This window comes from Mytilus trossulus, chromosome 3, assembly GCF_036588685.1.
Source record: "Mytilus trossulus isolate FHL-02 chromosome 3, PNRI_Mtr1.1.1.hap1, whole genome shotgun sequence".
NCBI lineage: Eukaryota > Metazoa > Mollusca > Bivalvia > Mytilida > Mytilidae > Mytilus > Mytilus trossulus.
Window position 1 is genome coordinate 8,125,733 of NC_086375.1, and position 14,334 is coordinate 8,140,066.

Sequence of the window (14,334 nt, forward strand, 5' to 3'; positions counted from 1 at the left end):
ATGAGGTATATATTAATGATACAATATCCAATAACACAGATACACGTAAAGGTCAACTTATTGTTTTTAACCACAGTCTTAAAGAGACGAAATATACTGAAAGGATATTAAACAAACTCGTAAAGCCATGGCCAGAAAATAATAACGGAGTGTAACACATCAGAGAAAACTATAAAAGATTGAGGAATCCAAACCAAACCAAAACCAGCTTGAACTCAAGCTCAATGGAACCGTAAACAGATCATGCTAGAATCATTGACATTCACTATCAAAAGTTCTCTCAAAATGAATCCCCTACAATCGCCACCATTCACACTGAAATTCACTTCCATGATAGATTTTAAACTGAATATTTTACTTTACCGCCATTTACAATGAATATCACTGCCTAGAGTGATTTTAAAATTAATCACCCACAGTCATCCAAGTAAGAGGTTTAGCTCATGTAGCTAGCTATAAAACCAGGGTTAATTTCCCATTTTCGTCCAGTCAAACTAAATTTTAACTTCAATCTAATTGCAACAGAAAAAGTTTTAGATCTTATCTATCATGTCTATAGCATAAAGCCCTAAATATGCACAGAAAAAAGTCCCATAAATCTAAATAAGAGGAAAACTCAAAATCATCATTTTCAATTTCCTTTGATAATTAACATTGGAAGGGGAGATACTTTACATGTTGAAAAATTCAATAAATGGTCAACTAATGAATTAGGAAATCTACATTGTAGTTTGATAAAAGATATGAAAACACCTCTACAGTTGTTTGTCATACTCTAAAGACGGCTAAAATATAAAGAATCAATACATTCTGCTGATTAGAAGCATTAGAATTATAATTTTGTATAAATTTTTATTGATATTTAGTTATTTTTCTACCTTTTTGGCAGAGTTATCTCCCTTTTTCAATGCAAATCTCCATAGGAATTTTAAATCATGATTTTTTTAGTCTTTACAGTAAGATTTAATGGGATTTGTATGCCCTACCTACAATAGTAGAGGGCCATTACCAGAGATTTAGCTCATGTAGCTATGTTTTCTGGTCTGTATGTACGTTTGTCTGTCGGTTCGTTCGTCCTGCTTCAGGTTAAAGTTTTTGGTCAAGGTATTATTTAATGAAGTTGAAGTCCAATTAACTTTAAACTAAGTATACATGTTACCCATGAAATGATCTTTTTAATTTTAATGCCAAATTAAAGTTTTGACCCCAATTTCAAGGTCCACTGAACATGGAAAATGACAGTGCGAGTGGGGCATCCGTGTACTATGGACACAATCTTGTTTCTGTGTATATTTGGAATATAATGCTAAAGATTAAAACTTAAAAATCTTCTGTTGCAATTACTTTAATTAAGGTCAGGGTCAAATTTAAGCTAGATTGACTGGACTATGAGGAAATGTCTGTACCAAGTCTGTAATATGACAATTGATTCCATTTGTTTGATGTGTTTTAGCTTTTGATTTTGCCATTTGAAATAGGACTTTCTTTTTTAATTTTCCTTGAAGTTTAGTATTTATGTTATTTTACTTTATTCTTTCCAAAATCACCACCATTAACAGTGAATTTCTCTGACAAGAGTGGTATCAAGCCGAATCACAAATAATTAACATTATTTACAGTCAGAAACTCACTGCTAACTATGATTTTATGTTGAGATTTTCTGTGTAGGAGGTACTGAAGATTTGAACTTCATACACAAATAAAATTAATAGGTTATTTATTTCTAACAACATGGTAATAGACAAACATTAAAATAAAACAATTAAATATCACAATTTTAAAGCAAATGAGGCTCCACATGAGCACCCTTGCTCAGCCTGTGGATTGTTCACTATAGCAAATGCACTTCTGATCAGTTCTTCTTGGAAATCTACAGTAGAACCTCGAACAAATTCCAACGAATCGCTGTCTATTGCTACTTTAACTCCATCTTTCTCTATTAAACTGAAAATAAAAATAGAAATGTCATTTTATCAGTGTTTGGTACTACAATCTAGTGACAGATTCAGATGGACTTGAAGGGAGTAACAACGCTTGGTACTACAATCTAGTAACAGATTCAGATGGACTTGAAGGGAGTACCAACCCGCAAATCCCTGGATCCGAAAAACAATAAAATTGTCTAAAACAATTGTTATGCTCACCTGTACTTTAACCATGTTGGACAATTATGGCCCCCTTTTCTTACACTCTAGATCCCCCTGCAATCTGTTCAAGTATATCTGAATTATACTTTTCCTCAAAATATGAACAAAATCTTGTAGTGTACATTAAATTTCCATCTGTTCATATATATTTCATTTTCTCCCTTGCCCATGAACTATTTATTTAATCCAATACTTATGTTCAAACATGACTTTTTCATTCTCAATGACATACTTCAGTGTTATTATTTAACTTCAAACCATAAGTATAATCTATATTCAAACACTTTGACTGTTTGTGCATTTTTAAAATATTTAATTCATAATTTGTAAGGGAGATAATTCAATATCTTTATTTGGATTTAAACATGTATAAAATAATACTTATTTACCTCCCCCGACTGAACTATGATTTTTTTATTAGTTGTTAGTGGCTTTGAACTAGCTGTCAGATAACTGCGAGTACTCTCAGATCTGTTCATTGTGTCTTTTTGTGTCGGGATGTATAAGTACCCGGCCACGTCCACTTGTATTTTTTGTCTATCTGATGAGTTAAGCCTTTTTCAACTGATGATTATAGTTCGTTCTTATGTTGTACTGTTATACCACTGTCCAGCTAACATGTTTAACCCCGCCACATTATTTATGTATGTGCCTGTCCCAAGTCAGGAGCCTGTAATTCAGTGGTTGTCGTTTTGTTCATTTTTTTTTTTCTTAAATAAGGCCGTTAGTTTTCTTGTTTGAATTGTTTTACATTGTCTTATCCAGGCCTATTATAGCTGACTATGCAGTATTGGATTTGCTCATTGTTGAAGGCTGTACGGTGACCTATAGTTGTTAATATTTGTGTCATTTTGGATAGTTGTCTCATTGGCAATCATACCACATCTTCTTTTTTATATATTACATCTTTCTAAATGTAGAACATGAGCCATTTTTTTTTTAATCTTATCCAAGATATAAACTTTTTTACTTTTTACTTCATTAACTATAAAACTTACATATCATCTTTATCTACTTTTGTATCAAACTCAAACTTTGTCTGAAAACCAGAACATCCCCCACCTTCTACCACAACTCTTAGAAAAGTGCCATCATCTTCACTGATTCTCTTCAGTCTCTGGAGGATAAAGAATAAATCATATAGTCTACCAGTAAACTTGAATGAATAAAAAAGGTATTTTCAAAAGTGTCGAATGTTCTGCTCTATCATGTCTATAGATGTACATCAAATGTTTTATACTTTTCCTGTTAACACACAAATAAAAGCTGAAGATTACTGTGGATTCATTATTATTCATGGTTAAGAATTTCCGTGGGTACAGGTTAACCATAAATTTAAATGTCCAACAATTTGCAAATTTTCTATCATTTTGTATGCAGACTTTGGCAATCCACTTAAACTGATATACACAGTACCAAAAATCAACAAACACATTGTAGAATAATTGATACGAAATCAATAACTCACATTAATCCAAATTTAAATAATAAAATACATCTCCACAACAAAATAAGCTAACAATTTTTTGCAATTTTTTTAATCAAAAACTCACATTTATTGCACTTTGGCTAAGACGGAGGGCTTCACTTGATGATTCACTTTCAACTTGTTCAGTCTGATTCTTGGTTGATGCATATCGTATTCTAGACAAATTTCTGAAAATGAGAAAAGTTCAATTATAAAATTGATTTTCGTTTTAACTTTCAAAGTAAAATGGGTGATGTTAACATATTCTTCCTGACCAACATAAATTTTTACTTGTAATTAATTAAGTGCCTGTGCAAATCAATAAACTAATAAAGAAATGAGGTTATGGAAATATATAGAAAAAAAATTATGAGTCACATTTAAACATCTATAATTATACAACCATCATATAACTAACAAAGTTATAAGCATTATTTATTTTTAAGGTTAAGCTTTCTTATAGTTCAAGTTTTTGAAGGTAATAAACTGAGCCTAGTCATCACAGAATTAAGAGATACATGTAATAAATGAAAACTTTTATTGATACCAGCTAGCTTAATGTCAAGTGGCAATTGGTTCATACATATATGCCATATAAAAATTGAAAATGGAAATTGGGAATGTGTCAAAGAGACAACAACCTAACCATAGAATTCATGCATTCATGATGTGATACCAATGTGAAACTGAATTCTATGTTTTTTTACTTTCATTCATATTGTAAAATGATAGTTTTGTTATTTTTACATTATTCTTGTCTGTAAATGATGTTAGAATGGTTATATAATAAGTCAAAGGATATTTTAAATAACTTCAATTTTACCTTTACCAAAAAATGCATGCAACCAATGGGAGGAATAATTGTGGTCTGAGGTCAAACGAGTAACTGTTATGCAGTCCAAATAATTATGACATCTTAAAAGGCAATTATATTTTTTTCTTTCACGCCTTACATCGTCGCAGGAAGGCGTCACAGCAAAAATTTAAAATAGCCTTCCATAATTATTTGGACTAACTGTTATCAGGAACATATATGTAACCCTCAGAAACATGTCCTTCCCCCAAAAAGTGTCCGGTACTCCCAAACGTGTCCACATCAACATCACTGAACTGCAAAACATGTCTAGTTGTAAAAATGGCGTCAAAGTGTGTCATTTGTATTATTTAAACGCCTAAATGTGTCCAATCCGTCAAACGTGCCCAATCCCCCAAACTTGTCCTATAATATAAAGGGAACTAAAAGATTGTTACACTGATATTCCTTAAAAATAAAACTGTCCTTTTCCGCTCCCAAAAAAATATAATTTAATTTGAGTTACGATAAGTGTAGATCCTAAAAACCGTAAAGTGTAAATTCTTATAAATGTACACAATTCATTTAGGCCTAATCGTGAATTCTCGGAATAATTAAGGTACAATCCAAGAGTTCCGGCAAATATTCTTCTGCATCTCATTATATAACTTATCCAAAGTATGTTGTCGTCCTGTCCATGCATGAAATATTTGCCACTGGACGTAATGCCTCTTGTTTGCATGTATTTAAGTGATGCTCGAAACTAAAAGTTCATTATAAAAAACCTTAATACCAGTTTATAATTTTTAGAGCTTTTTTTTCCATTTTTATGAGAGAATCAAATAGTTTCTTAGTGAAGTTTTAAAAAAAATGGGTCTTTACTGGCTCTTTAGATTTTTAAGTTTAACTAAGGTTTATCCCGAATAATCGTAAACAAATTAAGGCCCAATCCTAAATCCCCGGTATGATAATAAAACTTATGTTTTGTATTTATTGTTAATATGACTGATATCGTTCAAATAATGCATGAAATATTTGGCACTGGACTTATGACTCTTGTTTGTATGTCTTCACTTTAGTAGTGATGCTGGAAATCTAAAATTTATTAAAATACCTGATAACCAGTTTATGATTTGAATATCTTTTAAAATATCAGAACTGTTGAAAAAAAGGAAGTCAATTCTTTGAAAATCCTACCGTGCAGTATTCGCGGATTACAGGTGATTTCCTAATGCTTGCAAAGTAAAACTTTGTTTGGCTTGCTTGCTTTGTTTGTGTAATTGTTAATACAAGCTTTGTAAATAAGACTGACATCTTTAAAAAATATGTATAGGCATAGTTTAACCTGAATATATTATATTTGAATTTAATTTGGTGTTATCCTATGGTAAACGCTTAATCCAACTGAATTAGAATTGTTAAACGAGCATAACACTTGCAACTGGAATATAAGCAATTTAAGTCAAAAGTAGATTTATATGTTACAGATTAAATTTGCAATAGCAACCGGCATTGAACCAACTAATTACTAATAAATGATCATTTCATCAACTGTGTCCCCCATTAAAGAATTGTCGTAAACGTTATTGATTTTATTTATGTATTAGCGCTTAAAGACGTAAGAAGTCCTGGCGTTATATAGTGGACATGTTTTGGCGAATAACAATTATCGAACACGTTTAGGGGTTATAAAATCAGACATGTTTGGGGAATATTGGATATTATGGACACGTTTAGGGAGAATAGTCCAAATAATTATGACGTCTTGAAAGGCTATTGTAATTTTTTTCTTTGACACCTTACATCGACGTAAGGCGTCAAAGACAACAAATTATAATGGCCTTTCAACGACGTAAGGCTTCAAAGAAAAAAATTATAACAGCCTTTCAAGACGTCATAATTATTTTGACTAAGGGAGATTAGACACGTTTGGGGGAATCGGACACGTTTGGGGGACCGGACACATTTGGGGGACAGGACACGTTTGGGAGTGTTACATATATATTAACGTTATGTTAGATATATTGCCTAGCTGTATAGTGTTCCCAGCTGTTATGATGAACCTCAGGGAAGCAAGTTAACTCGTACCAACGGAAACTCGTACCATGTTAACTCGTACCAAAAAAGTTAACTCGTACCACTGGAATGTCGTACCACTGCAAACTCGTACCATCAAAAATATATAAAAATTAAATTCAATAATAATCAGTAAAAGTTTTAAAAAGTCAAAGGAGACAACAAAGCAAATCTGCCACAGTATTTTCTATCCAATAGACAGGGAACATTAGCTGCAAATTGGTCATTGTACTTTCAAATTATATACATTTTACAGACTTGAGAGGTATTGAGTTAAAGTAAATTACATACATCATTAAACACCATTTAAATAAGTTGGTACGAGTTAGCAGTGGTACGAGTTTGCATTGGTACGAGTTTTTGTAAAGTGGTACGAGTTGACGTTGGTACGAGTTTACAATGGTACGGGATAACTATAATTCAACCTCAGAACTGTTGCATAAGCAAAAACGTCATATATAAGAGCAAGGCAACATGTTTAACTTCAAGACGTTATGAGGTTCTTGTGTTTACTTGTATTTTGTGAGGTTTTGTCTTCTAATTGCGCAGAAAGCCGTATATGACACTTTTTTCAGAAGAGATGTCATTTCGTTTTTTGTTTACTTCATTCCATCAAGAGTTGTATCCCTTTAGCTCTTAAATAGGCTAAATACCGAAAGAAAATTATATAGATATAGGAAGATGAGGTGTGAGTGCCAATGAGACAACTCTCCATCCAAATAACAATTTAAAAATTAAACCATTATAGGTTAAAGTACGGCCTTCAACACGGAGCCTTGGCTCACACCGAACAACAAGCTATAAAGGGCCCCAAAATTACTAGTGTAAAACCATTCAAACGGGAAAACCAACGGTCCAATCTATATAAACAAAACGAGAAACGAGAAACACGTATATATTACATAAACAAACGACAACTACTGTACATCAGATTCCTGACTTAGGACAGGTGCAAACATTTGCAGCGGGATTAAACGTTTTAATGGGCCCAAACCACAGGCACTTGTCTCAAAAAAAATCTCCTATATACCTTAATATAACACCAAACATTCTCCCTTTTTCTGAAACAATAGCATAACATCACAACATATAAAAACATACGATAAAATATCAATTAGCAGACTTAACTCAATCAAAAAACGTATGATTACACAAAGAACCACAGGCACTTGTCTCAAAAAAAATCTCCTATATACCTTAATATAACAGTGTTATATTAAGGTATATAGGAGATTTTTTTTGAGACAAGTGCCTGTGCAAAGAACGAATAAATTTGATCTGCGATATCTGAATACAAATGCACAGTTAATTAAATATTAGAGACAAACAGGCTATCAAACAAATTCAAACACACTGAGAAATATTTAACCAATCAATGTTCACTTTAGAAAAAAACCGGTTTTTTGTAATCTTGAAGTTTATACAAATGTTGTAAGAATAAGTGAAAAATTGAAGATATTACAAATAATCAAAGCTGGTATACAGCCAAGATCCATATAAATAAAAAATGACAAAAAAGCATTATAAACAGTATCAACAGGTCGAATAAACAAGAAAATACGATTTGAGAGTACTCGCAGTTACTGACAGCTAGTTAAAAGCCAAAACCAATTAATAGTAAAAAATCATGCATCAGAGACTAAAATCGACTAAAACACATCACAGGGATTTAGTATTTTAACGTCATTAATAGTCAAAGAAGACATGACTTGTGCAATGCCAAAAATAAATGTATCGACAGGTAGTAGTATAATGAAGAGCGACTTCTATAGAAATAAAAGTTAACGTGGCTGTGTCCCCTATACATCTCGCCTCAAAAGATAATGAAATTTAGTTATGTTTTAATTTGCTAATGACAAAATCAATATTAGTGCCAATGTGAACTATATTCAGAGATCTAATTACAATATTGGTACGATAACCCTTACTTATAAGTTTGTTTAAAGGTTCGATGAGTTTACAAGGATCACATAGTGATTTCCTCGCTTTAAGTACAATATTACCATAAAATTTAGGATGAGAAATACCATTTTTAATAAGCTTTCTACAGGTATAGCCAAATTTACTAATCAAATCTTTGTATCTATGAAAGAATTTAGTAAAAGTTTTAAGTAATTTATGGTATCGAAATCCCTGACACAACAATTTACCAGTGATGCATTGATTACGTTCGTTAAAATCTATGACATCAGAACACACACGGGCAAACCGAACGAGTTGCGATATATAAACACCGTATGATGGAGCCAAAGGCACATCGCCGTCTAAAAAAGGAAAATTAACAATAGGAAATGAAAAATCGTCTCTTTTGTCGTAAATTTTAGTGTGAAGTTTCCCGTTTGAAATTGAAATGTCTAAATCTAGAAAAGGACAACTGCTGCTGTTTATGTTAGATTTAGTTAAAGTAAGTTCGTTTGGGTAAATTTCTGAAGTATATTTAGAGAACTCTGGATTATTCAACGAAAAAATATCATCCAGATAACGGTAGGTATTTTTGAATGTATCAACCAAATGTAACAATGATGGGTCTTTACTGAGTTTGGTCATAAACTGAGTGTACATTGTATATGCATACATCATAGGAACATAACGGTCCTAAATTTTATATTTTAAAGCAGTCAATTCAAATAATATTTATTGTCATATCAACTCTAAACATGTATTAGTTTGTGACAAATTATATGAATGCAAACATCAAAAGACAATTCAAAATCAAAACCATAAGAATCCATTTCCCATTAAAACGACATACACAAGTAAAAAAAGTTAAACAATTAATTTATCATATTTTAAATTATATTTATGATAAATAAATCAAAGATGTCATTCCTTAGTTCTAACAGAGACATATAATACAATTATTATATGTCTCTGGTCCTAATGCCTATTCAAAAAGGATACTAAACTTTTTCTAAGTTGATGGGGAAAGAGGATATTCAATTTTCTCATTTTCTTTACAGGACATACAATCTGTGTGTACTAAAACACATTATAGTAGTCTCAAGTTTACTGAACTACATTTCCTAAAAAGTTATCTCTTAGTTTAAATATTTTACAGCATAAAATGAAATGAGCTTCATCCTCCTATGTATTACGTGGTGGTCATAGTCTTTATTTCGAGGTATTTTTTTTATTGTCTTTCTTTTTCTTTCAATAAATTATAGTCTGCACTAATTCTCATCTTTTCATTTAATTCTCTTTTCACTAGACTTACAGTTTAAAATTAAAGTAACCTTTCTATTTCTTAATTTTGCTTCAAACTTTCATAACAAAACACTTACTTATATACTAAATTTTTCTAGACTATCTGGCTTTGAGCACAAAGTCTCACTTGAAACTATGGTGCGGAATCAGGGCCAAACATACTTATTTACGTATTTTTTGTTCTTCCCTCGTCGGGATTCCAGCTCATGCATGCTAATGAGACATCGTGGCACCAAATCGCCTGCACTAGACCACTCGACCACCTAGGCTTCACGAAAATAAAGCTTTCGGTGGCCGGTGTTACGTACCTTTCCTTGTCAATTTTAATCTAGCGTTGTAACCTAGAATGAAGATGGAATTGTAACAGACCCGCTAAATTATCTATAGATATATACATTGGTCCCAGCTTCCATTGATGGTGGAAATTATTTTTTTCTGATAGCTCGACACGAACATGTTTAACATTTCAGATTTTTTATTTAAAAGAATGCTCTGTACATGTCTGATGTTGAAAATAGTTTCATATACCTGAATGAATGACCGTATTGTCATAAATTTAAGTTTTCTGGCATGCTAAGAACACGCAATATGAAATGGTATGGCTTGTCAGATTTAAAAGTTATGACTGTTCAGAGAAAAAATAAAGCCATATTTTTTACAAGAACTATTTATCGATAAAATATTTTTTATTCTTAAAACGGGATTTTAAGCATCTACTTTTTTCTAGTCCAGAGTTTCAGGAAAATATATCAACGATGAGAATAAAATGTAGCAAATAGTATTGCATGTTTATAGCATGTACTTTGTGATTTTAACTGACTTAATTATTCTCTATATGAACACTTTGATTGAGAATAGTGCACCCAGGGGATCGTAAATTATATATATTGACATTAATTTTTTTTTCAGTTTTACACAAACAATCAACAAACAAACAAACAAACAAACAAACAAACTTACAAATAAAAACAATAGTACAATCATGTTCACAATTATTTTACAGAATATTCGTTATTTTTTAAGATAAAAGAGGAATTCTTTTAAAAGTTCTCCCAAAAAAAAAATCAATAATTAAAGACCTGACTTATTCAGAACCATTTACTCCTCATTGTGCATATATTTGGGGTATTCATATAAAAAGTATTGTTCTCTCTCCCGATTCTAGCGTTATTTTAAACACGAATAAACGGACGTCAACTAAGCGAGGACGTCATTGAAAACACCTCTACCATCATGAGGCGGACGTCATAGAGGCACGGGTACCTGCCATATCATAAATAAATCAGATTTGAAACATACGCTATTTTCGTTATTGAACTTTAATATATTGAAAGAAGAATTTTATAAGGACTATTATTTAAAACCGTTTTGCCAACAGATATAATAATGAACAATTTTACATTTTACACGCTCCTGATTTTAATAATCTTTCTGAAAAGTTTTAAATGATTTTTTGTACCTTTCATTTAAATTTATGACAATGTACATTCATTGCAATTATTTTTAATATGTATATTTTAGGCCGATATTAGAATATATATATTTTCTTTGAAGTTGAAGGTCGCTAATTGCTATTTTAGCGCATGCGTAACACCTACACCTGCTTATTCCTTTCCCATTAGTATTGTAGAACTTCCGTGAATTAGCAGTGCATACAACGGATGATTTTTTAACTCGATGGCAGTGTTGCCACACAATTTGTCATGACACGATTATATATTATACCGAATTCTTAACGTTGTGTGTGGATATATCGCTTTAATGTCTGGAAATTACCCAAAATGGCATCTTTCACTGGATCAATGAAATTAAAAATCTGCGAAGCGGTCGATCTACGACCCACTGATTGTGCCACTCGCCTTCAGATGAGTGTAGCTAAGGCCGTACAGTTAATTGACCCGTATATTTCAATAGATCTAGATGACATTCATATCTACAGGACGTCAACAAAGCCAAAAACTTTAAAACCAGTATGGAATGAAGATTTTCATCTGGAAGTCCATAATGGCCAAACTATCGGACTGACAGTTTTCCATGATGCTGCCATTCCTCCGGACGAATTTGTGGCTAATTGTTTCCTCTCATTTGATGACATAAAAGACCAGAAAACGAGAGACATGTGGGTGAGTTCATTTTAAGATGTATTTTCTTTTTATTTATGTTTGCTGCTGAAGCGAATGCATATCAAAATTTCAAGATGGATGACTTTCGGAATACACAAATCAGAAAAGATATTATTAGAATCACTGTTTTAATTTGGATTGAATAAAAACAATATTTTGCAATAAATCTTTAGTTAAATATATTGTTATTTATTTTGTAGATTGATCTGGAGCCAACAGGAAAGATACATATAATTATACAGCTTTATAATGCCGAATCAACTGAAGGTATTACCCCATATAATTAACATACATTCTGATACCAATACACACATGTACAATAAACAACACAATGTTGTCATAAAAATGTACCATTTATAGTAAATTGATGAAAACTATTTCTTCAATACACTACAGTTGGTATTTAAACATCAGATATTTCATTTGAGTTAATGTGTATAATACACATTATGATATGATGGGAGAATTATGGCAATAGCATTGTACCCCTGCTATTGTTATTCAACATACAAATGAATTCAGGTTAGAATATCATGATTTTGGGATATTAAGTAACTTTATTATACATCAGTGCAATATGTTTTTCCATTTTTGTAAAATGACCAGAAACATGGGAAAAATCGTGCCAGTTGCCTACACATGTCATTTGGTTTCATATTATTCAAACTGAAAAAATAACTTTAGAAATGGACAAAATGTTCAATAGAAATTTCACAAATTTAACTCCATTTATAAGCAAATACAATAAGCAATCTAAGCAATGAGCAATTGGCTCGTGTTGCTTGTCCGTTGGCTTTTATTTCCAAGCTACATGTAGTGGGTCTCATTGGGGTTTACGTGTGACTCGGGATTGCTGATTTTTGTAAGCATGACATGTGAAAATCAAAATTATTGTGCTGTGAAAATGGGAAATGAAGTCCAGCGGGGACATGTGAAATAACAAAAAAAATGAGAATTGCTTACGTACATAGTGTAAGCGGGATACAGAAATCTGACAAAACAGTAAGCAGGATCTGGTATCAGAACCCCCCAATGAAACCCCCCATGTATTGGGTACTTTGTTTTTCAAATTCATACATGTCTTTTCTGTAATGAACATATGGATATTCACCAGCTACCTATTGAAATGCACTAATTTATTATTGGAGTCTAGTAAAATATATTGCAGTAAAGAAACTATTTCCTGAATGTTTGTTTGACCTTCACCTAAGGTCATATTGATCATAAAGCATTTTCATGGTCAGATCCTAACTGTCCAGCTGTTGTATCATTCACTGGTCGCTGAAACAAGTTAAATTTATTGAGAATGTTTGGGATGGTATGTAAGACAGTTAAGTCAGGGTGGACTGTATACCATATCAATTCTCTAAATATAACTTTAAATGACATTATAATTGGAAATAACTTTTCATATCCATGCTAGCAATGCCAAGGGGCATTATGTTACACTCTTAAATATCTTTTCATAAGTCTATAAAAAAGAAGATGTGGTATGATTACCAATGAGACAAGTCTTCACAAGAGATCAAAATGACACTGAAATTAGCAACTATAGGTCACTGTACGGCCTTTAACAATGAGCAAAGCCAATACCTCAAAGTCTGCAATTAAAGGCCCAAAAATGACAATGAAAAACAATTCAAACAAGAAAACTAATGGCCTAATTATTTTTTTTAAAATGAACGAAAAGCAAATATGTATCATATAAACAAAAGGAAACCACTGAATAACAGGCTCCTGACCTAGGACAAGACTAGAATTGCTGGAAATTTCAATTCACCAGAAAGGGAATTTCCACTCGTCGGTACAATTCTTGGAGATAAATCTGTAGATATATATGCATTTCAGATTGATTTTTGATGCAACAATTTTGGGGAACATATTTTTTTTGTTAAATCACAAATCTTGAGACACATTTTTATACTATTATACATAGTTTCAATGACAATTGATTAAAAGACATAATTAAATTAGTACCATTCCAAATAGATTCATAGTGAAAAAAAGTTTGGTTGGTAGCTATTTTGGTGTCACAATATAGAAATATAGATTCTCTATGAACATGATGAACGTGTATTGCCTTGTTTACATCAGTATTAATCTCAGATTAAAGTGCATCCAATGCCTTCAAATTAAGGAATAACAGTACTGTAGTTGAAGAGTTGCCACCGTCAATTGTAGATTTGCGACCGTCAAATTTAAATTGACGGTGACAACTCTTCAACTACAGTACTGTTATTCCGATTCTAATGCATTACAAAAAGAAAAAATACGATAAAACTTGAAAAAAAGTCTAAATTTGTCAAATAAAAAAAAATCCGCGAAACTTCATGAATGATTTTGGCACACAGTCGTCATGGTTAAACGTGACGTCATACAAATGAAAACTTACAAACTGGAGGTTATTAAGTTACATGTACGCTTCAAATTTGGTTAAAATTACGTTGAAAAGGCAAATTCGAGGTAGGTGTTCTTTTATTTTCGATTATATAGTTGTAATCGAACATTTGTTGATTCATCAAT

At 31.8% G+C, this 14,334-nt stretch overlaps 2 protein-coding genes across 6 annotated transcripts in view; one reads left to right on the forward strand and one right to left on the reverse strand.

The window, feature by feature from the left end:
* Positions 1-1,700: 1,700 nt before the first annotated feature.
* On the reverse strand, positions 1,701-7,119 carry LOC134710085 (iron-sulfur cluster assembly 2 homolog, mitochondrial-like). The gene is made up of 4 exons (XM_063570267.1): positions 6,998-7,119; positions 3,701-3,803; positions 3,146-3,264; positions 1,701-1,944 (listed from the first exon to the last, which is right to left on the reverse strand). The coding sequence occupies exons 1-4, from the start codon at positions 7,069-7,071 to the stop codon at positions 1,770-1,772; spliced, it is 471 nt and encodes a 156-aa protein (XP_063426337.1). The 5' UTR covers positions 7,072-7,119; the 3' UTR covers positions 1,701-1,769.
* Positions 7,120-11,282: 4,163 nt separating this feature from the next.
* Positions 11,283-14,334, forward strand: part of LOC134710086 (calcium-independent protein kinase C-like) — a 32,150-nt gene continuing 29,098 nt past the window's right edge. For 3 of the 5 annotated variants that reach the window (XM_063570269.1, XM_063570272.1, XM_063570271.1), the window contains exons 1-2: positions 11,284-11,811; positions 12,012-12,078. In XM_063570269.1, the coding sequence (XP_063426339.1) occupies positions 11,470-11,811; positions 12,012-12,078 (409 nt within the window). In that variant the 5' untranslated portion in view covers positions 11,284-11,469. Of the gene's footprint in view, positions 11,812-12,011; positions 12,079-14,334 lie in introns of all 5 variants that reach the window. The other 2 variants (XM_063570270.1, XM_063570273.1) reach the window with 1 other exon arrangement.

Coding starts and splice junctions, on each gene's coding strand:
- LOC134710085 (XM_063570267.1), bottom strand. CDS start 7,071: ATGACATCTCTTCTGAAAAAAGTGTCATATACGGCTTTCTGCGCAATT. Junction 3,804..6,997: donor CAAAACCTCACAAAATACAA/GTAAACACAAGA, acceptor TCTCATTTTCAG/AAATTTGTCTAGAATACGAT. Junction 1,945..3,145: donor AAAGTAGATAAAGATGATAT/GTAAGTTTTATA, acceptor TTTTATTTTCAG/TTTAATAGAGAAAGATGGAG.